The 26,536-nt window shown below is 32.9% G+C and overlaps 5 protein-coding genes across 5 annotated transcripts; 2 read left to right on the top strand and 3 right to left on the bottom strand.

The window, feature by feature from the left end:
- Nucleotides 1-265: 265 nt before the first annotated feature.
- Nucleotides 266-2,259, top strand: LOC101262430 (piriformospora indica-insensitive protein 2-like). Its single transcript, XM_010324302.4, has 2 exons — nt 266-745; nt 1,023-2,259. The coding sequence occupies exons 1-2, from the start codon at nt 560-562 to the stop codon at nt 2,232-2,234; spliced, it is 1,398 nt and encodes a 465-aa protein (XP_010322604.1). The 5' UTR covers nt 266-559; the 3' UTR covers nt 2,235-2,259.
- Nucleotides 2,260-5,247: 2,988 nt separating this feature from the next.
- On the bottom strand, nt 5,248-7,230 carry LOC101265740 (protein MIZU-KUSSEI 1). The gene has a single exon (XM_004241572.5). It carries the CDS (start codon nt 6,340-6,342, stop codon nt 5,458-5,460), a length of 885 nt encoding a protein of 294 aa, XP_004241620.2. The 5' UTR covers nt 6,343-7,230; the 3' UTR covers nt 5,248-5,457.
- A 745-nt stretch (nt 7,231-7,975) lies between these two features.
- LOC101265446 (protein Dr1 homolog) lies at nt 7,976-11,929 on the bottom strand. Its single transcript, XM_004241571.5, has 6 exons — nt 11,478-11,929; nt 11,231-11,294; nt 10,259-10,348; nt 9,229-9,323; nt 8,620-8,688; nt 7,976-8,338 (listed from the first exon to the last, which is right to left on the bottom strand). The coding sequence occupies exons 2-6, from the start codon at nt 11,283-11,285 to the stop codon at nt 8,171-8,173; spliced, it is 477 nt and encodes a 158-aa protein (XP_004241619.1). The 5' UTR covers nt 11,286-11,294; nt 11,478-11,929; the 3' UTR covers nt 7,976-8,170.
- A 6,986-nt stretch (nt 11,930-18,915) lies between these two features.
- On the bottom strand, nt 18,916-21,293 carry LOC101265140 (tetraspanin-8-like). The gene is made up of 2 exons (XM_004241570.5): nt 20,617-21,293; nt 18,916-19,375 (listed from the first exon to the last, which is right to left on the bottom strand). The coding sequence occupies exons 1-2, from the start codon at nt 21,250-21,252 to the stop codon at nt 19,073-19,075; spliced, it is 939 nt and encodes a 312-aa protein (XP_004241618.2). The 5' UTR covers nt 21,253-21,293; the 3' UTR covers nt 18,916-19,072.
- Nucleotides 21,294-22,045: 752 nt separating this feature from the next.
- LOC101264833 (uncharacterized) lies at nt 22,046-26,536 on the top strand. The gene is made up of 6 exons (XM_004241569.5): nt 22,046-22,578; nt 23,338-23,480; nt 24,461-24,604; nt 24,740-24,925; nt 25,121-25,245; nt 25,964-26,536. The coding sequence occupies exons 1-6, from the start codon at nt 22,374-22,376 to the stop codon at nt 26,187-26,189; spliced, it is 1,029 nt and encodes a 342-aa protein (XP_004241617.1). The 5' UTR covers nt 22,046-22,373; the 3' UTR covers nt 26,190-26,536.

Consider the following 26,536-nt stretch of genomic DNA (forward strand, 5'->3'; position numbering starts at 1 on the left):
CACATGGTAGCAGGACCTGTCTCAACATCGGTGTGAGTTAATCGTAAGACCTAATATCACAATGTCAGATAATGACAATTAACTATTTATTAATAAACACATTTATTATCGCTAAAAATGATTTTTGGTAAGCGTTTGATCCTAACATTCTCGACCATAAAAAAAAAAGCTTTTTAAATTTGTTCATATCTCGTTTTCACTACTGACTGGTAGCGCTGCTATTATAGTTCTTAATTACCACTGTGCTTATTACTCATCTATGCCTTTTTAGCCTCGAGCCACATTTCTTATTGTACTTGGCTGCAAGTTTTTGTAGATCCTCTGTCTTTTGTTGTTATTCTACAACTCTTTTTTTTTCTCACTCTGCTTTACTGCTGTAGCAATAAATAAAGCAAAAAAAAAAAAGGACAAATTTATATGCTCTGTGCTCCATTCTCTCCTTATATTTATTATACCAGTTTTTGAGAATCCCAAATTGAATTATTAATTATAATTTTTTTTTAATCAAAATTTGCTACTGCGCTCTTGTGTTTGTTGTTTACCAAAAAAAAATCACATTATGTTACTTCAGCTTGTTCTTGTTGGGGTATATATTGTTATGTACAAAGGTGTAGCAGATGCTTCTATATCTCCAATGGAGAAACATGAAAAAGAGGCATTGTACTCTGCTATTCAAGGTTTTGTTGGAAATGAGTGGAATGGTTCATTTCTTTATCCCGATCCTTGTGGCTGGACAACAATTCAGGTACTAATCTTTTGTTCCCCATGTTCTTTTTACTAATTTTCAAAGCTAAATTAGATTCGATATTTTCAAACTAAAAATTTAAATATTTCAAAACTACATTTACTATATGGATTTGCAAATATTCATCATTTAGGCTTTATCTTGATGTAATTCATTCCTAAAATCAAGTAGTTATATGCATTGAAATCGTTCTTGTATGTTAACTTGACGTAACATAAACTCTAGTCTAAAAACTTTGATCAACTCTATGAACTCTTCTTTTTGCTATAATCCACAGGGAGTATCATGTGATTTCTCCAATGGCTTGTGGCACGTAACAGATTTAACTATTGGAGACCTATATGACAATTCCCTTCGTTGCTCCCAAGCTGCAAAGTTCACAGAACACTTGTTTAAACTCAAGCATCTAAAGAGACTTTTCTTCTCAAATTGCTTCCTCTCAGATCAGCACAAATCAATTCCCATATCAAATTGGGATAGTCTCGCGAACAGCCTTGAATCGTTGGAGTTCCGATCAAATCCTGGTCTTATCGGGACAATTCCCACAAGTTTTGGCTACCTTAAGAATCTTCAATCTTTAGTACTACTGGAAAATGAACTGAAAGGAGAAATACCAGAAGCTTTGGGCAATTTAACTAAGCTAAAGCGCCTCGTTTTGGCAGGCAACAATTTTATTGGTCCTATTCCGACTAGTCTAGGAAGATTGACAAATCTTTTGATACTTGACACAAGCAGGAATTTTCTATCTGGTGCATTACCTGTGACTATTGGTGATTTATCTTCGCTCATAAAGCTCGACTTGAGCAACAATCGATTACATGGAAAATTGCCTCGAGAAATTGGAGGACTAAAGAGTCTGACACTACTTGATCTCAGCCACAATAATTTCTCTGATGGTTTGCCACAGACAATTCAAGAAATGGATTCCTTACAACAACTCGTGTTATCTGACAATCCGATAGGCGATTATGTTACAAGAATTCAATGGAGGAATATGAAAAACTTGGAAATGTTGGATCTTTCAAACATGGGATTGAAAGGGAACATACCAAATTCCATGACAGAAATGAAGAAACTGAGATTCCTCAGCCTCAGTAATAACGTTCTTTCAGGAACTATTCCATCAAAATTCGAGAAAATATCAACGATTAATGCTCTATACTTGGATGGAAATGATTTCACAGGGAAGCTTGAATTTTCACAAAGGTTTTATACAAAACTAAGGAGTCGTTTTCGAGCTTCAGGTAATGTGAAACTCTGTTTGTCCCTCGAGTTAACGTCAACAAGTCATGTTCCAGAAGGAGTAAAACAATGTGAACAAGATAACACAGTAGATAGTAAAGATTCAGATTCCAATTTAAAATACGATCAAAATTCCCAGCATATTATAGTTTCTTTGGGGCATTCAGGACATGTCGTTAGTCGTTTTACATTTTGTTATGTTGCAAGAATAATACTTATGTCTCTTCCATGGGTCGTATTTTTATAAATAAATTTCATGTCTCATTTAACGAGATCGAATTTGTTTATTTCTTGCCTATTTCTAGTACGTATGAATGAGATGGAATTTGTTTTTTGGGCTTTAATAAGGCATATTCAGAATTTCAAGACGAAGAAACTGAAACTTCTCCGGAATCAAGAAACTCAGAGCATTTCTGATGAGCCTATTGTTAGAAACACTTATAATTCATCCAATTACACCCAAATCAAATTCGAAATCCCCACTCTAAACATGCTTTAAATAAATAAAGCAAAAAAGGCTAAGCTTTATCTGCCTCAAATAATTAATGAATCTTTGAGTAATGATAACAAAATGATATCAAAAGAAAACAATATGGATGTAATTTTAATATGATGATTTCTTTAATTTGTTTTAAGTTGTAATCAATGTCACTTACACTAAGATGGACCCTAAAACTTTAACCTTTATTTTTAGGCTTTAAGAAAAGGGAAAGCCAAGATAAACAAAAGAATTAAAAAAGCCTTGAAATTTGGAGAGGGAATGATAGCATATAGCTAAACAACTTTTGTTTGAATTATGGCCAAATCGAGGAAATTTGGTCTTCTTACTTTAATTATTGGTGAGCTGAGAATCTAACGGAAACACCTTCTTTACCATTACAAGATAGGGGTAAAGTGCATGTGCACCACGTTCTTTATACCTAGCTACTTGTGTGATTATCCTAGCCATTAGGTGAATTGTTGTTGTTATGACTTATTTTTCGTCTCTTAGTAGACAGTATTAGATCTAGAGATTTATGATTTATAAATTTTTTCTAGTAAAAGAGAAAGTAAGTGGGCGTTCTGTTAAGAATTTCCACATCATAAATGAGATAAGAATTTTGTCTCCTTATATAAGCTTGAACAATTCTTCTTTCATGAGTTAGCTTTTGGGGTCGAGTAAGATCCAAGATTCATCTTTGCATGGTACCAGACCCAATACATTCCAATTCTTTGTTCACCCATGTTAGACCCCTCCACACTCCAGTTAACGAGATATGGGCGTGTGAGGGGTGTTTAGAATTCTCACATTGGAAAAAGGGTAGAAATTTGAGTTAATATCTCAGATGGTCACTCAACTATGCAATCTTCTCTCAGAAAGTCAATCAATTTTCAATTTTCACTCAAAAGTCACTCAACTATGCGCTTCTTTCTCAGAAAGTCACTCAACTTTGAATTTTAACTCAAAAGTCACTCAACTATCCACTCTTTCCAGAAAGTCACTCAATCTATTAAATTATTTTTTAATTAAAATTTGTTGATATTAATTATTTATATAACAAACCAAAAATTTTAAAAAATAAATTAAACCATTTAGTGATCCACCCACCTAACCCGACCCATTTAAAAAATATGATATGACCCATTTTATTTTGTCTTTAATCCTAATTCAAGGTTTAAAGAGGGAATAATTTAGGATTAAAGAGAAAATAAAATGGGTCATATCATATTTTTTAAATGGGTCGGGTTAAGTGGGTAGATCACTAAATAGTTTAATTTATTTTTAAAAAATTTTGGTTTGTTATATAAATAGTTAATATCAACAAATTTTAATTAAAAAATAATTTAATAGATTGAGTGACTTTCTGAGGAAAGAGCGGATAGTTGAGTGACTTTCTGAGAAAGAAGTGCATAGTTGAGTGACTTTTGAGTGAATTAAAAGTTGAAAGACTTTCTGAGAGAAGAGTGCATAGTTGAGTGACCATCTGAGGAATTAACTCGTAGAAATTTAGTCTGCTTATATGAACTTGGACAATTTTTCCTTAATGGGCTAACTTTTGAGGTTTAGCTAGGCCTAAGATCCATCTTTACACACGTTTGACCATGTTTCTATCTTTAAATGATATTTGAAAATTTGAGTAGAGTAATGTTTGTCTATGAATACAAACTTGAGTTATTTTTGATTTTTTGTGAATAGTTTACGCTTAAAAAAAGTGAAAACATCTATTTTATTTTTTTTCAAATTCTTGAAAATTCGATATTCTGAAGTTTTAGTGTTAAATGTGTTTTTTGGGTATCAAAAAAATGAAAAAAATTCATGATCAAACGCCCCGAAAAATACTGCTGAGTAAGATGTATGTCAGGCAAAGAAATCTTTGGTTGGCGCTGCTTTTGATGGACTTGTGTGATTAAGCTATAATAGTTTAATTTCTTGGGATTTTCATGCTTATATCGATAAAGCGCAGACCAAAATTACGCACCAAAACATGTGACAATTATACACTTTTTAAATGAGATGCCAAAAAAAAGTAGGTGGCAAATCTTTCAAAATTAGAGGAAAGCAGTCAAGAAAAGAACTAAAAAGAAAAGCATTAAGCATTATCTGTTTGGATGTTTTATACATGACCATGGTTCACATCTACACAAGAAAAAAGGTTGCCCCATATTACACTTTTCGCACATATAGCAGATTCAGAATTCGAAGTTTATGACTGACGATATTGATTTTAAATAAATATTGCAATTACAACTTGAGTTTACAACCAAATATTTATACAGAAATTATTGAGTTCACTTGAAACTCATAAATCGACCTCTAGACATATCACACTTTTTTTTTCTTTTCTTATAAGAGCAGTTTTTCGATCTCAACTATACCACCATGTATCTACTAATAACCTCTAAGCGATACAAATATTATCAAGTTGTTCGAAACATTCATCAATTTTTATGGTGTGTAGTGACTAAAAACATGGGGAGATTTGGTTTTGTAACCTAGACAAACTTGTTTTTAGTTTTATGTCTTTTTAACAAATTTTTCATTTTTACACGTAACAGAACTGAAAAGGACATTTTTTTTTTCAATCCCATGATAATTGGTCATAAGAGATCATTTCCACGAAAACAACATTTTCGAGTAATGATGTGCTGCAAAGGACTTGCCACAATCCACAAATTTGGGAAGATAACTTCAAAATTGGTGAATATACAAGTTCATGAAGTTGATATCAACTGAGAATCAAGAATACAAACACAATGAACAAGTGAAACTGCAAGTATAATTTGGTTGTATCAGTAATATATATCTCCCATTTCACCCAAGAAAGAAAAAACTAAAGAAATACATTAACCAGTTTCCATTCTCCTACTGGATTCTCTTCTGAAAACCGAAAACAAAAAAAGTAAACACATAACATGACTATATTAACAAACATACGTCTCACTCAATCTCAGACAAGTTGGAGTCAGCTACATGAATCGAGTCTACTTAACTAGACTCGGAGCAAGTAAATACTAAGTTCAGCAGCTCCATCACAATCAGGATTCATCATGTAAAATGCCTCTGAATCTCTAGACCCCACAACTCTTTCAAATTTAGCCCTCATGTACATCACATCCCCTGAATCACATTCATCGCTCTCATCTTCATTCCGCGGTAAAACACCAACTCCCATAGAGATAGGCTCCACAGCTTTCAGAATCTGCAGTTCCTTTGGACCACATTCCCTTGTTGTTGCAAAACCACATTTCTTCCCATTACAATAAGTCCTCCACAAAGGCTCATCGATGAGCCTAGTTGATTTCTTCTCGTCTGTCTTATCACATTCCAATGCAATCCTAACCAACCCCGATGACATTTCGTGGACTAGTCCACTTATGGGAGTCGCCAGTTCTACCAAGAAGGCTGGTTGTGAATTGGCATCCTTCTGAAATGCAAAATGTACATGCCCGTTTTTGTGCCCGAAAAGTGTACCTACAACTTTGGTTCCCAAGCCTGGTTGGAGATTTCCTCTGTTTTTACCAAGTGATGTTAGTACTGATTTCAGCTTGGCTACTACTGCTTTTCTCCTTGTTGATGCAGATGCTGAAGCTGATGTTTCTGATTCCTGAATTAACTTTGCATCGTCTGTCTTCTCTTCATGGATGGTGTTTAAAGAAGGAGATTTGGTTATTGAGCCTTGTGGGAGTTTCAAAGGAGATATCTTAATGCTATCTGTTTTTCCATCTTTCGTGTTGTTTGTGTTTGATGCGATTTTAAGAGATGCATCTTCTTCAACTACTTCATGTTGTTCTTCTTCATTGCTCACTTTAGTTGTCCAGTTGAACTGTTTCTTAGAGGACAAATCTTGGGAACTCTTTGCCATGATTGTCTTCATTTGAGAAAGTAGGCTGCACCTTTAAAGTGTTGTTTGGCTAGGAAAATGATTTATTTTTCTTTTTTTGGTTTGTTAATTTGTTCTGCTTCTAGTACATATAGTCAGAGTATAAAGAATCTGAAAAAAAAAAAAGTGAAAAACATAAGCTACCCCACAACCTGTCATGGGAATTGGCAGTGACATACAGGAAAAGGACAGGTTTGAGGTAAGGAATTACCCCAAAAACAGAATACTTTCTCTTTTTCAATTTGTTTATCCTTGAAATGAAATTTTCTTAAGAAAGTAAATGTTATATAGAATGTACCAAAACATTATTTAATCTTGTGGTGTAAAACATGTAAACGTTCTCGTAGGATGAACAAATTAAACGAGGGAATAATATTTTGAATTAAAGGAATGTAAGTGAAACAGAGTACAGTGTTATTTCACTTTCTTGAAAAAGAGTGGCTTTGACTGTCTATTTCTTGTCTTCAACCAAAACATAGACGAATAAAGGGAGATGTGGTCACAAAGTAACTGAGAATCAAAGTACACCATTGCTATTTATTACAGTAAACATCTCCCAACATAACATTCTGTATGATGTTTTTTTTTTCTGATAACACTGCAAATTATACCTAGAGGACAAAGATCCAGTGATGATGTTGGGCTTAGCTAAGAAATCACTTAGATTCTCTACTAAAGACACAATTATTTGCAATAAACAACAGAGCCACAAATTAAAAAAAAGTGATTGTGGGCCTAAAGGGTTCAGAGGAGTCATTTTTATGTTCAAATTTCCGGAAAGAGAAAAAAAAAAAAAAGGAATTGCACTAGCAACAAATAGTGGTGATTTGGTGGATCCAAGTAAACAAGGAATGCCCATTTAAGCAACTTAAAATGACCCCTAGAGTTGTAGCTATTGAGCACTAACGGGTCGTATGGAACGATAAGATAAACAAGGATATACCATCTTCTGTACGAGATAGTAATCCCATCATTTTGATATAATAACATATCCAATTGAATCTCATAAGTGGGATTTAGGAAGGGCAAAGTGTACGCAAACCTCATCACTATCTTGTGGAGGTAAAGAGGTTATTTTCGAATGACCCTTGGCTCAATTATAGCAAATTCATATTAATAAAGGAAGCAGTGCAAATAATACAAGAAAGGATCAAGAACAGCAAAACAGTGCTACAACCGGAACATAATAATGGTTATCAAAGGAAAAAACTAGAGTATTAGAGCTAGTAATACTCTTGGAAAACAACACAAACATTCCATTGCTTACTGACCTTCCTTCTACCTTAATACACATCTAAGATTAGGTCCAAACTCCTTTTGAACCAAATACGCGATAAAGTTAATCTCACATCTTATCCCGAAAATTATTATACTTTTCACACAACCAAACGACCATCACAGTCATAATTCTTTCCCACTCGTTCAGTTTGTGACAATTTTTTATTTGGGTGGATGTACAATTTTTTCCTCAGTGATTTCAACTTTCAGCGTTAGAGAGAATTTTTTATTAGGACAAATAATAAAGAGGCACATCCAAAGTGGAGGCTGAGAAGTCGGCCAAACGCGTGAGCTAATGGCCAATTCAGTGACAAAGACGCCTTTTTGACAGAAACTACTGACAAGAAACTTTAGGGGACAATCTGAAGCAAATTCTTAATAATTTACAGAATATATGAACATGCATCTGAGTACAAACTGAACTAGAGCCCTCACAAGCGGACACATGCGCCAGGAGCCTTTTTGTACATAATACAAGAGAGGTCCTGCTCTACTAAAACATACTAAAGATGTTTTTTTCCTACACAACAACGAAAAAGTAAAGTTAGCTATTCAAGGTTTGCTCTGCTTCTGAATCTTGCTGCTTGGGGGGACCTGTAACACCACCATTCATCCTTGCACGCGCCTCAGCAAACATCCTCTGTTGCTCAGCTAATGCTTCTTCTTCAGTCATTTCAGCTCCATTACTGCACTTTCCAGCTCTCACAGTGTCCTATGGTAGAAAAAATACATCATGCGGCAATACAAATGATAAAAACTACTGCACTTTGAAATCACTTCAGATGGTTTAGCTACAGTTGTGGAGTCGAGAGGAGGAGAGACTGACTAGGGGGGGAAACGACAAATGAAAAGAAACCGATAAGACGAAACATTTATGAAAAATAGTAAGAGAAAGTAGCTCAATAGATGAGAGAGCTATTCAACAGTGAAGCTGCAATAACAGGTCATCCGTATGTCAAAACTAACCAAGACAACAGAGAAAAGAGAACTTACCATGGTCTCTAGCTTGTGTTGTTCATATGCAGCATAGACTTCTTCAATATATTCCCCAAAACCAAGAACCTGAGAGATCATCACTTAATATAAGCTGCCACTGGCAAACACAATTCAAGCAAATTATATCAATAATTTAAAATGGAAAGGACACTACATGATTTCAATTCCTGGCCAGTGTTTTTAAGGTTCAAAAAAAATGATTTCTGGATGGTCAGTGATCAAAATAAAATGTAACTATTACACCATAGATTGAAACTGGTTCCATTGGTTTCTGTTGTGAATATAGTCTTCAGACTCAGAGAGAACTTGATTCATACATTAAGCAGACATCAGTTAAGATCATGAATAGTATTTGCATTGGTCATTGATATCACTTCTAGGGCATAAGGAACAGACTCCGAAGTCAAGAAGCAAATAGTTTGTCATCCTTATTCACATAACTTTAGCTTTAGAGGAAAACTAGGTGTGAACTTACCTTTCTCGTCTTGGAATAAAACTGATAAATCACAGAGTAAAAAGTGCCAGCAGGGAATTGGAAAACAAAACTAACTTGAAGCAGATACACATAGAACTATAGAAGCAGAACTACAAGGTCAGGACAAGCACCTGTAAAGCCTTGAGTACATGTTCGGGTGCGATTGTTCGTTTCTCTTCTCTATTACAAACTTCATTGGATTCTGATGAGATAAGATTAATGAACTCTGCACAACATAGAAAAAAGTCACACATACTTGACTAATGAGAAAGAGGGAAACGACTTTATGAAATTAAATTAAATAATAATCTGAAGTTAATGCAAGTACTAATAGAAGCAGATTTATTATATGCTTAACATAATTAAGAGGTGATATCAATCATACATAGAGGAAGAACAGGGAGGAAATAGTTTAACCATGTTAAAGTAACAAAAGACACATCACCAGCCAGAACATCTATGGGAACAACAGTTCAGCACCAAAAATATTTCACCAGGTACTTGCATCCTTGCACTACTGCAAGTTCCAGGTATATTTTGAACCACAACTCATGAAAATTGGGAGAATCACCTATCCTTTTTGCCTCTGCCTGAATTCCATCATTGATCTGTTTGAGTTGTATGTATTATCTTAGAATAAAACACATGATCTGTCAAAAATTAGGACTTCAAATTCCTTTTAAAAGTGTCCACGGTGACCTACTTGATGTCTTAAACCATGCTCAGTCACTACCATGTTCTTCCATCATACTTTTCTTGCTATGTCTGGTCAGACTGGAATTTGAGGAGTAACAGGCCTTTATGGCACAGTTCCCCTTCAATCCATAAACTTCCCATGTGAAACAGATTATACACCAACATATTCCCATTAAAATCAACTGGTCCGTAATTGTAGCCTAGTGATAAATAAAGTGAGAAGGATCATGAGGGCCCAAGTTCAAATCCCAGCGGAGGCAACTAATACTAGGTGATTTCTCCCAATTTTAAGTTGGCCCAGGCATCATCATTACAAAAAAAAATCAGCTTGATAAAAGTTCCCATTAAAATCAGAGAGAAGCAGAGTTGTGGTCATTAACAAACAGTAGTAAACAAGAATCATACTTATTGTGATAAGTAAGCAGAATATCAAGAATAAAACTAGACAAATTAAAATCAACTCACCTACACAACATTCAATCAAAAGATCTTGAGTATCTCGGGCAACACGAACATCTGGGGGCAACATTTCTTTGATAATTTTTGTCATAGTTGCTGATAAGAGATACAATGGTTAGAGCAGCCAAGGAAAAGTAAACCATTAACAAAACTAAGCCATTAATATCAAATTTGCAAAAGTTAAATGAGGTAACCAAAGTTTCAATATCATTGTTCACAAGTGAATCACTTTAACACAATGATAACGATGTTTTCACAATATTAACATACTGATCGTGCCTTTTTTTTTACTCAGCTTATGAGAAAGATCGACTTTACTCTGGCTATCGAAACATAATGCAGCGGGAAATTAAGAAATTTCACACAAACATCCTACTTACCATGTCGAGGTAGAACCAAAACAAAGAGCTTTAAACAACACAAAGAATCAAGCTTTTAGCTAGCAGGAACTGATTTTAGAATCTAAGAGGTTGGGCACAACCCTATTTTCCACTTAAAACTCAACACTGAGACCAAAATGCTACATCTTTTGCTGACCATCCACTAACTACCTTATCCTTTGAATAACTAACGAGTTTAAAGGATCAAAAACCCTAAACTCCACCCTGCAGATGAAGCCACATCAGGATGGTGATAACTTACAAAAGCTCTAATATTTTAGACAGGACAGTCATAAGTTAAGCTAATATAAAACTTTCCTCACCAAATAACATGAGAAACTCGTTCAATTAGGTTCAAAGCAATCCAGGTAACAGTAATCAAATATATATATGCTGGCTACAAATTAATACTTCCATTACTTCAATCACTCACTATGTGTTCATCCACTCAAAAATATGGCAGTTAGGTCAACCAAACATGACAGGAGTAACAAGAGGAACAAAAAAAAGTTGCAACCAGAGAAAACTAAATTTAATCCGTACAAGAACTGCAACAAATAAATCGGATAAAGTAAAACGAAGGAAGATAAGAAGAAACCTTTTGGAAGTGAAGCGTCTTCCTTTGTTTTACCAACGATATCCATAGGTTCCATCTTTTAGCCCTTCAAAACGACAAATCAAAAATCCAGAATCCAAATTCAACAATCACAAACTCATATCAGCATATAAAACGAAAATAAACAAAGATCTACAGCTTCAAAAACTCAAAACTAACAAACCCTTCAAAAAGTCGAAAACGAAAAAGATCTACAGATGCGAAGATCAAATCAACAAATTAAATTTACCTTGCGAAGGGAAAATCGAGAATTGAGAAAACGAGATCTGAATTACTACAAAAAATTAATGGCAATTCAGCCGTGGTCGGAGTGGTTGACGGTGGTTGTTCATGGTGGATATAGAGAAGGGAAGTGGTCTAGGGCAAATTTTTCTGCAAAGCGCGTTGAACAAAGAGATCTCCACGCGCGAGCGATGACGTGTGGCTCAGGAAGCAAGGGGTTGTGAATGGTAATTGAGGTGTGGGTTGCACGTAGAAGTAGTGAAGGTGTGGGAATATGTGAGAAGACATGAAATAATAATATAATATATAGTCCTAGAATTGGTAGGGGATGATGTAATTTTGGTGAATTGCAAATGGAAGCGAAAGGAGTGGAGGGAAGATTACCGATTCTAATGGATCTGCTAAACCGTCCAGAGGGGAATTTGTGCACGAATTTCAAAAAATTGTCAAACATTAATTTCAACTAAATTAAAAATAAGTTGTTTTATACTTTTTTTTAATGAAATAATTATATAATGGCAAATTAATAAATCAAATTAAATGTTATGATCACACTTTGATTTTAATTGTGCTCTATAACAAACTATTTATCACTTTATCAGTCGCTTCTCTCCCTCAAACTCTCGCTCGCCACTCTCCCTCTCTCGCTCTCGCTTTTATACAAACACAAATGTATAAAATGCGTTTGTGTTTGTATAAAACGAGATAAAATTGTATATATACATATATTTTTGTTCCCTTCTTCCAGATTTCGCTTGCCACCCTCGCCTCTCTTGCTTATACAAAAGAAACGAACTGTGTAAATTGTGTTTCTGTTTGTATAAAGTGAGAGAAAATTGTATATACACATGCAAATACATATATCCTCAACCTATACACTTAAAATTATACAATACAAATATTCTCCTGCCAAATTTTTTTTGTCTTTCTCTATTTCTTGCTTTATACATACACAAGTTATACAATTAATCTTTTGTATACAACAACTTTCTTTTGTATATGTATAGCGAATTATACAAAAAAAAAATTTACATGTATAACGAAATATACATATATTTGTTATGAAGTGCAATAATGCAAAATATAGTTATAACATATAAATATAAATTTTATGTTTGATATATGCGAAAGCTACTTAATTTTATTTATTTGAATTAGCTTATAATAACAATGTATCAATTATAATCCCACAAAATAGATCCGAAAAATATAGGTGTATGCAAATTATTTAGTTGGTCAATGCATTGCAATACAATATAGTTGGTCTAACCATGATTCGTAAAAGTTAACTTTAAATTTTTGTGACACCTTAATACAATCCTTAATTTCATTTGTTATTCACTAATGTGGTAAAACACATTCTCGTCAATTTCTTTATCCCCTTGGATAATATATCCAAAATATTTGAAATTATCTTTCTTTTGGAAGACATATGTATTGAGTCTCACCCACATCAACTTTATGTGTTACATCATTGAATTTAGTGGATCGAGTTTGATTATCTCATACTTTTAAACTTATCGATATAAAGTTTTATGATAATACCGAACAAAATTATCCAACACTTCAATTTTGATATATCAATTATGGACATTGATAAGATTCGTCTATTTAACAATCATCTCAGAATGGCATAGCGAGATTAACAGAAAAGGCCTACAATTCTTGATGCAACTCCGTCATAAACCGGAAAGGGCTCTAAATCACCTCTTACCATCATTATTCCGATCTTGACTAGATTGTACATATTTTTTATCATCGTTATGTACGTCACATAAATACATTTAGCCTCCACACATTCTGTAAAATCTTTCTAAACACTTTATCATATGACTTTTTTAGGTTGATAAAAATATGTGTAAGTTTTTATGTGTCTCCATATATTGCTTCATCAATCTCCTCAAACGATAAATAACTTATGCAACTAAGCATCATAGCACGAATCAGAACTGATTCTAAAAAATACCTATGTCCCTTCTTACTCTCATCTCACTCCCCAACTCTCAAACGTTCATATATGGCTTAGTAGCTCGATATCTCCTATAGTTATTGCAATTTAAATGTCACATTTGCTCTTGTATAGTTGTTCATGGTACTCAACCTTCATTCTTAAGACATTTTCGCCATCTCAGTAACGATATTAAATTATCTTGTACCCACTTCATATTTATCCCAGGGATAAGAAACAAGTATTCCCTAGATTAGTGGTAGAGTCAGAATTTTTGATAAGGGAGTTAAAAATTTTAAAAAACAGACACATAAAGTAGTCAAAGGGGATTCAACATCTACAATGTATGTCTAAAAAAAATATTTTAAACATGTATAAATCATATATTTTTTCGCCAAAGGAATGAACCCCTCAATGTAAAGTGACTCCACCACTACCCTAGACTATAAGTGAAATCTCACACATACACCTTAATTAAATTAAGGTCATATTATCTCCTTGAACTCAGTGTTCTTTTTTGTAATTTCGTCCTATTTTTTATTTACGCGACAAACTCTAAATCTCAACATAGTTGAGGGCGTGAGAGATGTTTGAATGTCACGTAAGACGAAAAGATGTACAAAATTATAATAAAGAAATTTGAGTTTGAGAGAATAATAAGATAACCTTAGTTTAATTAAAGTGTATATCTAGAATTTGAATTATAGCATAAAGAAGTACTTATACGATATCTCTTTTGCTTATTTGCATTATTTGAAAATTCCAGCAGAATGTCGTTTGACTTGGTTACTCTTCCATACAAATCGTATGAATATTCTTAATCTTTCGATACAATAATCAGTTTTTGAGTAACACGGTGAAAATTTCAAATGGTCAATAGATTCAATTACGAAGATATGATTGATCTTCATTCAATAATGGGATAATGCACAAGTACCCTCTCAACCTATGTCTGAAATCTCAGAGATACACTTATACTATACTAAGGTTCTATTACCCCTATGAACTTATTTTATAAATAATTTTCTACCCCTTTTCGGCCTACGTGGCAGTATCTTGTGGGTGCAACGCTGGTTGACTTTTTTTTTCAAGCTAGTGCTACTAAATCGAAAAGGGGTAGAAAGTTACTTATAAAATAAGTTTAGGGGGTAATATAACTTTAGTATAGTATGAGTATGTCTCTGGATTTCGAGCATAGGTCGAGGAGATACTTATGCATTTTCTCTTCAATTGTCAACATAAATTCACATTTTGCAAATATAAATACGGACTACTAGTGTATATATTTTTTTAAATCATCGTTTTACATTACATTTTTTTTTTAAAAAATATATCAAAGAAGTAATAAAATATTCATGTAATATGAACTTGATAATATATTTATTAATAACATTGATTATCGACAAACGCCTTAATAAACATAGTACATTATAACTCATATGCAGTTTTTTTTGTATTGAGCTAAAGTTCAATAAAAAATATTATGTTTTTTAAGAATAACTTTGTTACGGTGTATTATACTAATGTTACAAATTTTTGCTTATTTGGTGAAATTATATAAAGAATTAGGCAACAAAATAATTTTCTTAGGAGGATTTTATGTTTATTAACAAAACATATATTTTAAAAATTCAAATTATATGTTCCAACAAAATTTTAATTTTATCTCATAATTTTATATCGTAATTTTTCAATCGGTTAAACTATCCTAAAATTACTTTTTGATATTGAGGGCTAAATCATTAAATTTCATATGATTTCATCTCGATCAAACAATCCTAATATTAAAGAGTTTTATAAATAAATAAATTAGTAATGTAACACAAAGTTGCCGCAGGCTTGTCTATATGATTTTATCTTGGTCAAACTATCCTAAAATTATCTTTTGGTATTGGGGGCTAATTCAACACAAGAGAAACTTTCGCAAATAGCTACTATAAGCTTGATCGTACTTTATATCTATAGTTTGCATATTTATGGATTGTAGCTATAATTTAAGTTAATTTATTTGTATAATTTGTGGATTTGTATAATTCACGATTGCATTTGTATAATTCAGTTATTTTTGTATAAACTCAAAATAACGATTTTATATAATCACAAACATTAGAAGTGTAGATAGTTATATAAATTATATTATACGAATTTTAAATTATACAAAAGTTATACAGATTATATTACACAAATTCTGAATTATAGTGCGCGAATTATATAAAACTAAAAAGCTAAATTATGTAATTATAGCTAAAAATAAGTCATGAATTGTAATTAAGTTTAATTATAGCATATTAAGTAATTAACTAGTGTATATTTACTTATACACATAATTTTCTCTTAAATAAATTATTAATATAATCTAAAGTCGCCACAGCCTCCAGGTTCGTCTACATGATTTCTTGATCAAATTAAACTAAAATTATCTTTTGGTATTAAGTACTTAATTAGTAACGTAATCCAAAATCTCCACAAGTCTATCTAATATAATTTCATATCATGATTTTATCTCGATTAAATTATTTTAAAGTGAACATTTTGTATTGAGGCCTAAATAAGTAAATTAGTAATGTAACCTAAATTTTTTTCTCTATATAATTTCTTATCACAATTTCATCCGGTCAACCTATCCTAAAATTTTATCTTTTGGCCATTGAAAAGGCTAAATAAGTAAATTAATAATGCAAACCTAAAGTCGCCTTAGGTTTTGTCTATATTTAAGCGACTGCGGCTCTCCCAAGAATACACCTTCAATATCAAACGGAGAGGCATTTTTCAGAATATTTTTGTTAGATTTTTCTTTATCTATTTTTATTTACTATATATTACCGATCTTCAAAACTTTTTGTTAGTTTGTGAGATCTGTGTTTATGATTTCTGTGCAATGTTCGCCGGATTATATTTTGCATTTGTGGATATCAGATCTGTGATGATATATGTTTAGACCCACTATCTGTTTGAATTTTATATATTACTGAATTCAGATAAATCTAGCCTCTGGATATCGTTTCGAGTATTTGTTTAGTTGGTTGAAGACACTGGAGGCAGCGGTTCATCGATCCGTTCCCTGGAAGCTGAATATATATATACGCAAAAATACAGCAAAAGGAATCGGTCGATAAACCTCTGCATCCAGTGCTTAACCCCTAAGGATTTTTTTTTCTTTTCAAAATTTTAAAGTATTACTGTCAATTTTTTTTAATTCGTGTTTTTTGTTTGTGAATCTGATGCTTTGTGATGAGGATTACAATCGCTTAATTTGTACTCCTGCTATAAACTCTGCTTCACATTAACTAGCGTAAATTGATCAGATGCCCCTTTAGTTCCTATTGATATGGGATTTTCCATGGTTGTCTTGGTATCAGAGTTTGTATCGAGGTCTGCGTACTCTCTATCCTTGTCCGACACCAATTTCACGGAATATAAATAGTTGTCATGGTAGAATTAGAGTTTTGTTTTTTGATTTCTATTTACTTGTATGTGACTTTGCAATAGTTATCATAATTGTTTGGAGTCCTAAATTTTACACTTTTGGGTACAATAGGTAATAATTTTGGGATATGAAGGATATAATGATAATATTGGTATAAATCGTAAGATTATTGTATTTCATGTTTGTTTACTTGTATTAATTAATATGTTTACCTGAAATTAATTACTCTTTAATTGTAATTAGCCCTTTGAACCTGCGAGTCATTGTAGTCAAGTACCAAAATCACCAGAGAATTTATACACACACTTTTAGGCATCTCCTATTATTCCTTTTGCCAAGCTTACTAGCATAGACAACATTTTCACCTACTCTTTTATCCGAGCATTTATACGACCAATTTGGTTGGTAACAAGTTATCTCAGAATTATTTATTTTGAGGTTAGCTATCCTGATGGGAACAAGTTATCTCAGAATTATTTATTTTGAGGTTAGCTATCCTGACAGGGGCGGATCCACAGGTAAGTTAGGGGTTCGAACCCTCGGTAAAAAATTACACATAAATATATATATTTTGAATAGAAAAATGAGATAGCTCAGTGATAAGCTCCTCTAAAGCTATGTGTGATGTCTTGGCTAGCATTTTAATTTATACTTTTTTAGTTTTATTTTTTTAACTTTTTAGTTTCAGTTCCATTTTTTCATTTTTTAAAAAATAATAAAATATGTCAAAAGTGTGGTTTTAAATTTAAAAGAAATCAAGGGTCATTCCTTGAAAAAAAATTTATTGATTTATTTACGCGTTTATACTTTTATATGAAAATCCTAGTTTTGTTGGAAATTATCATTTTAAACTTTAATTTTTTTTATTTTAACTTTTTATGAGGTGATTCGTAGTCAGATTGAAACAATCAGAATGTCTTACTTTAGCGTCAACAGATAAAGGGTCTTGGTCACTTTCAAGATATAGATGAGTGGAAACACAGATTCAACTTACACACGGACAAAGCATTTATATTGTAGTAAAATACTTCTATCATTTTATATTATTTGATCTTTGTTCGTATTAAATTTTAATTATTATTTTATATTATTTGATCTTTAATCGCGTTAAATTTTAATTATTAATAGTAGTACATATTATACCAATATAATTTGATGTCTGGTCCCATAAGTACATCATGAGCCGTTCATGCCATTGATATTGATAAAGATGTGACAATAATAATCACATTGACATTAAGCAATCAATGATTATATTAATTGAATATAGCATATAGTGACAAAATAGTGGCCATCTAATTAACACTTTAGATAATGGCTTACAGATGCTGAGTTACCAGTAGCCATATAGTGACAAAATTGTCCATCTAAACAATGATTCTGCTATCTTTTTTTTTTAATTATTAATAGTTCGATATAATGATATTTTTAAATAATTTTTTTTTGTCTTTTATCAAGCCCCACGTCTTATTCAAAAGTGAAATATTTTGATATAATGACATTTTAATTTTTTTTTTAAAGTTAGGATTCAGAATTTCATGGTGAATTCGGACTTCCACCTTATAATGTCTGATTAATTCGTATAGAAAAATTGTTAGTTGCACTTGTTTAGTCATTGTTTAACACATACAAAATTTAATTAAACATGGGAGAATCTTCAGTGATTATGAAAATGCTGATTGTTAGCATAATAGCTTTATAAATCAAATCGAATATTAAAATAAAACCCTTCATAGTATCAAGTGATCAAGTATATGGTCTTATCTGTATATATTTCTCAACAAAAATGATCTTTGAATTTGAATGAACCAATTGCTTCTTCATTAAATCCGTCTCGAGTCATGATTTTCTTATCTTAAAATAATAATAATTACGGATAAATAAAATTTATTTAGGTCATGTGCTCAAGCCTCATTTGTTAACTTTGATAACTTTCGAGTGAAGGACCAAACACATGCACTATTTTCGAATATTACATCCGAACTATCATCTCGATTAATATTAATACATCAAAATCTAATATAACAATCCAGTGCACGAAATATTTATTGTTTGAGAGAAGACTTGATATCAGTACAAAAGTGGTGATTGTATAAAATTACTAAAATTTTACACGTCAACACAAATAGGAATTTACAGATGGTCCTTCTCACAAACAAAAATGCAGCATTAATATCGCAGTTAGATTAGCCTTAAACCAAATAATTAAGCTCCTTGAAAAATAAAATTATGCGTATGGCCCGTATCCCTTTGATCTGTTATTCCTCAAAGCACAGCAGCCAATTGAGTAAATAATAATTATAAAAACAAATACACAAAAGTTTAATATTGCCATTTTGTTCCAATTTTTCTGAATTGTTTCGAGGAATGATGCTTTGCATGAACGACAGTTGAAACAGAGCTCATTTTGTGCATTGTTCCAAGTTTTGCAGTCACTGTCTGGCACTGCTGGCCCTGTTTTAGGCATCGTCCAGAATGTTGCGTTTTTGAACTCAAAGCCGCAGTAAGTAGGTGGTTTGCAACAACTCGACTACACCCAAAATTAAAAACAATTAGTGATAATAAAACAGAACCTGTCCAATTTGAACGGGTTGAGTTATGACTTATTTGTTGAATATATAGAGTGACACATCAAATAATTGAGTCAAAAGAGACTGAATTCACTCAAATGTCCCTCTCTTAGGTCCTATGTAATGAACTCAATTTGAATGTAACAATAACCAAATTCTCAACTATTATAACAAAGACTAGAATCCGATTACAAATTCAGAAACTAAATGCAACAACTCAATTAATTAAAGCCCAAACAAAAATATAGAAATATTGAACATAAGAACCAGGAATCAATAGACGCTACAAGAGAAATAAGAAATTTAGACTCTAGGAAGAGACAAGAAGAACAAACAACTTCTTTTACTCATTTACCCTTTTAACCAAATGCTAAATGGGCCGATTTTAGCCTTATAGACAAATCTAAGCTAGCGTTTGGCCATAGATTTCCAAATATTCTTGGCAAATATTATTTGAGTGAAAATTTGGGTGAAATTTCACCATGTGTTTGGCCATAAAATTTGGAAAATATATTTCACCTTTTTAGAAAAATATGATTTATACACACAAGTTTTAAAAACTATCAAAACTAACTAAAAGTTTGTATTACAAGTCAATTGAATGTTGGTTACAACAATAACAAATAATGTCCATGACACTGAAGCAATGTGGTAATTTGGAGTGAGTGCAACAAGAATTATTTCATACATCGTGAAGTAGATAAAGTACATGACTTTGTTACCTAAAACCAATTTTTAATAATTTTCATCAACAATCATATCATTATTTAATATTCACTAAATATTTCATCACTATTTTGGTGTTCACGTAAAAAATGATGTAATACAACGCAAGCAAATACTAGAGAGAGTGTTTTTATAAAAGATAAAAGATTGGGGTAAAATTTTAATTTTTAAAATATCCCAAATAATGATATTTGGCCCAAATACTAGAAAAAACTAGTATTTGGAAATTTGGGATATTTGCCAAAAATATTTGTCAAATAATGACAAATTGTATGGACAAACATTATTTGCCAAATTTTTCCCAAATATTATTTGGAAAATTTATGGCCAAACGGCCCTAATGTTTTCACATCTGTAAAATTTTAGACTATGCATTTTCAATCTGTTTAGAAGAGAGAACTACTCTTTTGGACCGTGATCTAAAAAGTTCATAAATTATAAATACGAAATGCGACGAAAGTGAAAAAATTGAAACCTGAGCAGCTGGGAGGTTATATTTGTAGAAATCAGCAGGTTTGCCTCGAGGAATCATTTGACAATATCTGAAAGTTGCCATACAACTCTTAATATCATCCCAATTTTGATCATTCACAACATGTTTCTCCAACCAATTTCCCCAATCTCCAAATTTAGCATCATTTCCACCTTTACCAGACAATGCTTTAGCAACACTTTTATTCGTCACCAAAATAGTGAAAATCGATAAGCAAATCATACCAACGATGAACATAAACAGAAAAAACAAATAAATCCACAGAAAAAACGAAGCTCTGCAACAAGATCCAATTAATCCCATTAATGAAAGCACAAGAAGTGAAGCCCCAAATATAAGCAAAGGCATATATAATGATTTTTGACAAAGGCTTTTAGCTTCATCAGCTTTAAACCAAAGTCCAAATCCTAAAGCCATCATTGCAACCATAAAGGTTAATACGTTAACAAGTGAAATAACGAAATTGCTAACACGAACCATTTTTTTTTTCAATTTTTTTATTTTTGAAAAAAAAATGATAATAATGTGAATTAATATGGAATGATCGGATTTCTCAGGAATCGACCTAAGAAATCTGATCAATTTTTTGTTCTTTGTTACGTAGTGTTTATTTTTCATTTTGTGTATTGTTCGGTAGCTATGGAGGAGAGTGAAATAAATGCGCAGAAAAAGGTGGAAAATGAAAGAAAATCTTGTATGGTTGAAAATGTTTTTATTTTTTACTGTTTCATTAATAAAAAAGAGAGTGCGGTTAAATTTAAAGCTGGTGCATACCTGGGTGGTTTATGAATTATGTTAACTTTAAAGAAAATTCACTATATGTATATAAATATGATTTTTTAACTAATAAATGTCTGATTAAGTTGACTTTGGAAGAAAGTTATTTGAGGTTGTGATTTGTGAAATTTGTGTTTACTTTCCCTCAAATTGAGCAATTAAGATCGACCCAAACCCCTTACCTCGACTTTGACTCTAACTTTTAACTATGACCCCAATTTAAAACTTGGCTCTCAGACCCGAGAACTCACCCTCAACCCAATGTGGGACCCAAGTCGGAGTCAACTCGTGGTCATGGCTCAACAAGTATCCAATTTTGGGTCGAAATCAAGTTCAAGATTAGGACAAGTTGGTATCGTATCCTGAATATGGCTTGAGTTAGTGTTTCGTTCTAGGTTAGGGTTAGGCAACGGCTGAGAACAAAATTAAGAGTTGGGATAAAAAATTGTGTCTCGGGTAGATGTTTGGGATCGTTTGGTTTGAATTCAAAGTTATGATGAGATAATATTTTATTGAGTGTTCGGTTTGTTATATTTAAAATAAAACTTTTAAGAACAATTTATTTGTTTATAAAAATGCTCTTCCTAACTATAAAAAGTGAGTACTTATTTTATCTCAACATATGTTATTCCAAGATTACTATACCACTCCTCTACTAATTATAAATTCTGTAACAAATTATGTCAAATTATCAACCAAACAACAAATTAAATAATTTAATTCCAAAACTATTTGACGTTATTCTTCGCCCCTTAGCGTCGAGATATGTATTTATATAATTTTTCGAGCTTTTAGGACAATCGAGGCAAATAAGTAAAGAAGACAAAAGTTTGGACTGAAACTCCATTTATACGCATACATATTTATGTGTATAGACTATATGTTAAAACTGATAATAAAGAAAACTTGTTTCGAGACAGAGGTGAAAAGAGTGAGATCTAGAGAAGGAGCTGTAGAAGAAAATGGGATGCTCGATCTCAGGGTTGAATGGGTTATACGACGCCGTTAATGGCGGAGGTGATGTTTGGATCAATGAGAACCGGTTCAAGATCATTCGGCAGCTCGGTGAAGGTGGTTTTGCCTATGTCTTCCTTGTTAAAGAAGTCCTTTCTGATCCTTCTAACCCTGGAATTTCCAAGAAATTCAAAGACCCTTCTCACATCTCAGGTACTCAATCCATTGGCTGTTCTATTTATCTAATTTCTTATGATCTCATAATTGTGTGAATATTGGGTTTCTTTCTCTTTTACACATTTTGTTTAGTTGTAGTTATGGGTAAGTTCAATATCATATATTGGAGCACAGGGAACTTTTTTAAATACTGAATCTTTGATGCAGAAGCTGAAAATAAATGATTTTCGCAAAAATTATGAGGGATATTGAACTCCAAAATGTATTTATTCCCTGAGAAATTGGTTGTTTAACTTCTAAAGCTCACTGCAGGTGCTTGAAATCTGTGTTGTGCGGACTCTCCAAAACAGCTGCTGCACCCATGTTGTTTTGGAGGTTCCAACACACACTCATCGACTTTTTTGGAGAGTCCGAGCAACTTAGCTTGAAATACACCATACTTAATAATCAGAAAGTAAAATAACACGAGAAAACGAGAACGTTTGCAGCTTATTTCCTTTATTTTTGTATTTCCTTGTCTCTGGGTGGATGATTTGTAATTACTCAAATGAGTTAGAAAAGGAAAGTTCAGGAATACTTTTTGATGAGTCAGTAAGGCATGTTTTGTTTCCTTATGAGCCTGATTCAATCCGATCATTAATTTGTTCTTTTTGGTTAATAGTGCAAGGTGTAAGCTTTGTCTTGTTGTGTGTAGTTTTCATGTTCTCTTATTCTAAATAAATTATTCAAAGTTTGTCATGTTCCCATGGACTTGGTGATTGCATGATGTTCAAAATTCATTGTCTGAATGTGCAGATGACGGAACTTATGCCATGAAAAAAGTTCTTATTCAGAATAGTGAACAGCTGGAGATGGTGAGGGAGGAGATTCGTGTTTCATCTCTATTTAGTCATCCCAACCTGCTTCCTCTTCTTGATCATGCTATCATTTCGGTCAAGGTAATTGCTGCAAGCGCATTACGTTTGTGTTGATTAGCTTATGGAATGAAAGCGTTGCACTTCTCTCTAATTTCTATGATTATATGTTAGCTATTGGGCTTCCAACAATTAGGTTTTGGAAGTATTAAGCTGAGATTGCACTATCATGCATAGCAGGTGACACATATCACAATTGTTTATCCTTGGTACTGAATCCTATCACAAGAAATTGATACAAAAAGGGGTTATTGGTTCATGGGCGAAGCAATGCACTTCAAAGAAGTGTGCACTTGTTATAATACACAAAATGATCCTAATGAGAGGCGATTTCATTGAATGTCAACTTTGAATTGGATTAATATCAATATTATTGTAAAATGGATGTTAAGATTAGTTCTTTAAATTGCGATTTGATTATTATAATACTAAATTTATAATTATTTGGTAACTTTTTGGAGGTGGCCAGCATTCCATAGTGCTGAAGAAGACAATAGTACTAATTCTCAAAAATAAAGTAATTCTAATCGTTTGGTATATTTTTAATTTTCCGTGACATGTGCTTCAGTTAAAGGAAGCTTGTGGTTCATTTCTAGCCCCATGGACTTTGTTGCTTCTCTGCACTATTTTTGCTTTTAAGAACACTGGGAACATGAAGTAGCTTGGACATCAACGCTAGTTGCCAAAAGAAGTGTTCTCGTGTAGTTCGTTTCTTTTGTCAAAACTGAAAAGTGTAGGAGGGAGGCTATGACTTGAGGAATCCTACATGTTTAGAAGTATTCTCCAACCACTTTATGTTTCTTGGTCATGTACTTATTTTTGACAAGCGTTCATTGGTCATTTACTGAAATACATGCTATTCTTTTCTTTTTTTTGAAACTGGTAATAGAAATACATGCTATTAGTGTTAAATGTGTGAGTATGCTGCTTTGTGTCTTTTAAGTTGCTTTCTCAATACTATATCTTACGCCTTTGGATGTTATCTACTTAATTTATTTGGATAGGTTGCACAAGATCAGTCTTTGAAGCATGAAGCTTATTTGTTATTTCCAGTTCATTTGGATGGGACATTACTGGATAATGCCAAGACGATGAATGCCAAGAAGGAGTTCTTTTCTACTTCAGATGTTCTTCAAATATTTCGCCAGGTGAACAAGAATTAGTGTTCAGAAAATTTGTGCGTTTTCACGGTTTTCTGGGGATAAAAAGGGGAAGGCCAAATACAACTGTGATGTCAATAAATATTTGTTTTTTTAGAACTTGAAAGAAAAGTCTGCTTGCAGCTTTGTGCAGGACTCAAACATATGCATAGCTTGGATCCTTCTTATGCACATAATGATGTCAAACCTGGTAATGTCCTTTTAACCCACAGAAAAGGACAGCCACCACTGGCAATATTAATGGATTTTGGAAGTGCACGTCCTGCAAGAAGGCAAATTCGCTCTCGTTCAGAGGCCCTTCAATTGCAGGTATATCGAGGTGGTTCTTTTATTATGTAGACGTATGTTATGTTCTTCTCTGTTTTTCTTTGATATGCAAATTGCGATTAAGTTGTAACTTGTAACGGGTATATCGTTCATAATTGGCTTCCATTTCTGATATTGTATACATAACCCATTTTGTTGCATTTTCTCTGCTTTCAATTTCGGGTGTTGGTTATGTAGGAATGGGCAGCTGAGCATGTGTCAGCACCTTTCCGAGCACCTGAATTATGGGATTGCCCAAGCCAATGTGACGTTGATGAAAGGACTGATATCTGGTCACTAGGTTGCACTTTATATGCAATAATGTAAGACTTCTGTATACTCTTCTTCAGTTAGTTGTAGCTTTTTCTGTGCAACAGAAAATAAAATTTATTTTTTTGTTTACATAGCTGTTAGTTGCATCAAGACTGTCCAATAGTTTTAGGTTTGATATGAATAAGATTGGTAGGCCTACTCATCTCCACCATGGAATTTCCTGCACTGGACATTCATCTTGTGAATTAAGTGTTTAGGTGCTTGTACTGACGCAAGGTATGGCCTTGTGGTGAGATTCCCACTGTAATAGATGATTTGTTTAATTCCCTGTGCCTAAGCCTTAGTGGATAGAATTACCCGGTACCTGTGCTATGTGGTACTTGGTGGAATAGTTAATGTACATGCAAGTTGGCTTGGACAACACCATCATAAAAACTTATCAGCCCATTTTTTTTTATTGATCTAATTTTTTCAATTCAAAGAAATTGAATTTCTCTTGATCAATGTATGTACTGTTTGGAGGGGAACCTTGGAGTAATGGTAAAGTTGTCCTCGTGTGACCTATAGATCACAAGTTTGAGCTGTGAAATTAGACTGTCTATTACTTCCCCTTGAGTACGGCCCTTCCTCGGACCCTGTGTGAACGTGAGATGCTTTCGTGCACTGGGCTGCCCTTTTTGAATGTATGAACTGTTTGCATGATTTTGAAATTGGTTTTGATGTGGTCACTTACGATAAAAAGTAATCAAATCTTGCATCTATCTTCAGGTATGGGGTATCTCCTTTTGAGTATGCACTTGGAGAATCTGGTGGGAGTTTGCAGCTGGCTATTGTTAATGCACAAATAAAGTGGCCAACTAAGCCTAAGTCTCCATATCCAGAGGGCCTACATCAGTTTGTGACATGGATGCTTCAGCCTCAAGCAACAGTTCGACCTCGGATAGATGATATCCTAATCCATGTCGACAAATTGATCTCGAAGTTTTCACATTAAAAGGATAGAGGAGACACATTGGGTTAGTCTACACATGTGTCTTTCATAGCCTGTTACGTATATATACCATATGTTACTGTTCCTTCTTCACCTTTTTCCAGTCGAAATGTGATTGAAGAAGCAATAGTTCTCTGTTGTTTAGTGATAGAAGAAGGAATATATATGTGATGAGAGGTTTATTTGGGGAGTTCTCTGTTAGTTACATAGTCTGATTGCTGTTGATAGTTTATTTATCCAGCCTTCTTTTCCTATCTTGTAATAACTTGTTTTCGTAGAAAAAAACACAAAAAATTCCATACTTCAAACTTTTAACTGTAATTTGATCCTTATTAATTTTGTATTCTCAA

The sequence above is a fragment of the Solanum lycopersicum genome, chromosome 6 (genome assembly GCF_036512215.1).
Source record: "Solanum lycopersicum chromosome 6, SLM_r2.1".
Taxonomy (NCBI): Eukaryota; Viridiplantae; Streptophyta; class Magnoliopsida; order Solanales; family Solanaceae; genus Solanum; species Solanum lycopersicum.

What these genes read in the sequence shown, in the direction of transcription:
- LOC101265740 (XM_004241572.5), bottom strand. Translation starts at nt 6,342, where the DNA reads ATGAAGACAATCATGGCAAAGAGTTCCCAAGATTTGTCCTCTAAGAAA.
- LOC101265446 (XM_004241571.5), bottom strand. Translation starts at nt 11,285, where the DNA reads ATGGAACCTATGGATATCGTTGGTAAAACAAAGGAAGACGCTTCACTT. An exon ending in TTTGATTGAATGTTGTGTAG is followed by an intron (nt 9,324 to 10,258) that starts GTGAGTTGATTT and finishes TATGTTGTGCAG; the next exon opens with AGTTCATTAATCTTATCTCA. An exon ending in ATGTACTCAAGGCTTTACAG is followed by an intron (nt 8,689 to 9,228) that starts GTGCTTGTCCTG and finishes ATGATCTCTCAG; the next exon opens with GTTCTTGGTTTTGGGGAATA.
- LOC101265140 (XM_004241570.5), bottom strand. Translation starts at nt 21,252, where the DNA reads ATGAAAAATAAACACTACGTAACAAAGAACAAAAAATTGATCAGATTT. An exon ending in ATAACCTCCCAGCTGCTCAG is followed by an intron (nt 19,376 to 20,616) that starts GTTTCAATTTTT and finishes TTTTGGGTGTAG; the next exon opens with TCGAGTTGTTGCAAACCACC.
- LOC101262430 (XM_010324302.4), top strand. Translation starts at nt 560, where the DNA reads ATGTTACTTCAGCTTGTTCTTGTTGGGGTATATATTGTTATGTACAAA. An exon ending in GTGGCTGGACAACAATTCAG is followed by an intron (nt 746 to 1,022) that starts GTACTAATCTTT and finishes TATAATCCACAG; the next exon opens with GGAGTATCATGTGATTTCTC.
- LOC101264833 (XM_004241569.5), top strand. Translation starts at nt 22,374, where the DNA reads ATGGGATGCTCGATCTCAGGGTTGAATGGGTTATACGACGCCGTTAAT. An exon ending in AGACCCTTCTCACATCTCAG is followed by an intron (nt 22,579 to 23,337) that starts GTACTCAATCCA and finishes CTGAATGTGCAG; the next exon opens with ATGACGGAACTTATGCCATG. An exon ending in TTCTTCAAATATTTCGCCAG is followed by an intron (nt 24,605 to 24,739) that starts GTGAACAAGAAT and finishes GTCTGCTTGCAG; the next exon opens with CTTTGTGCAGGACTCAAACA.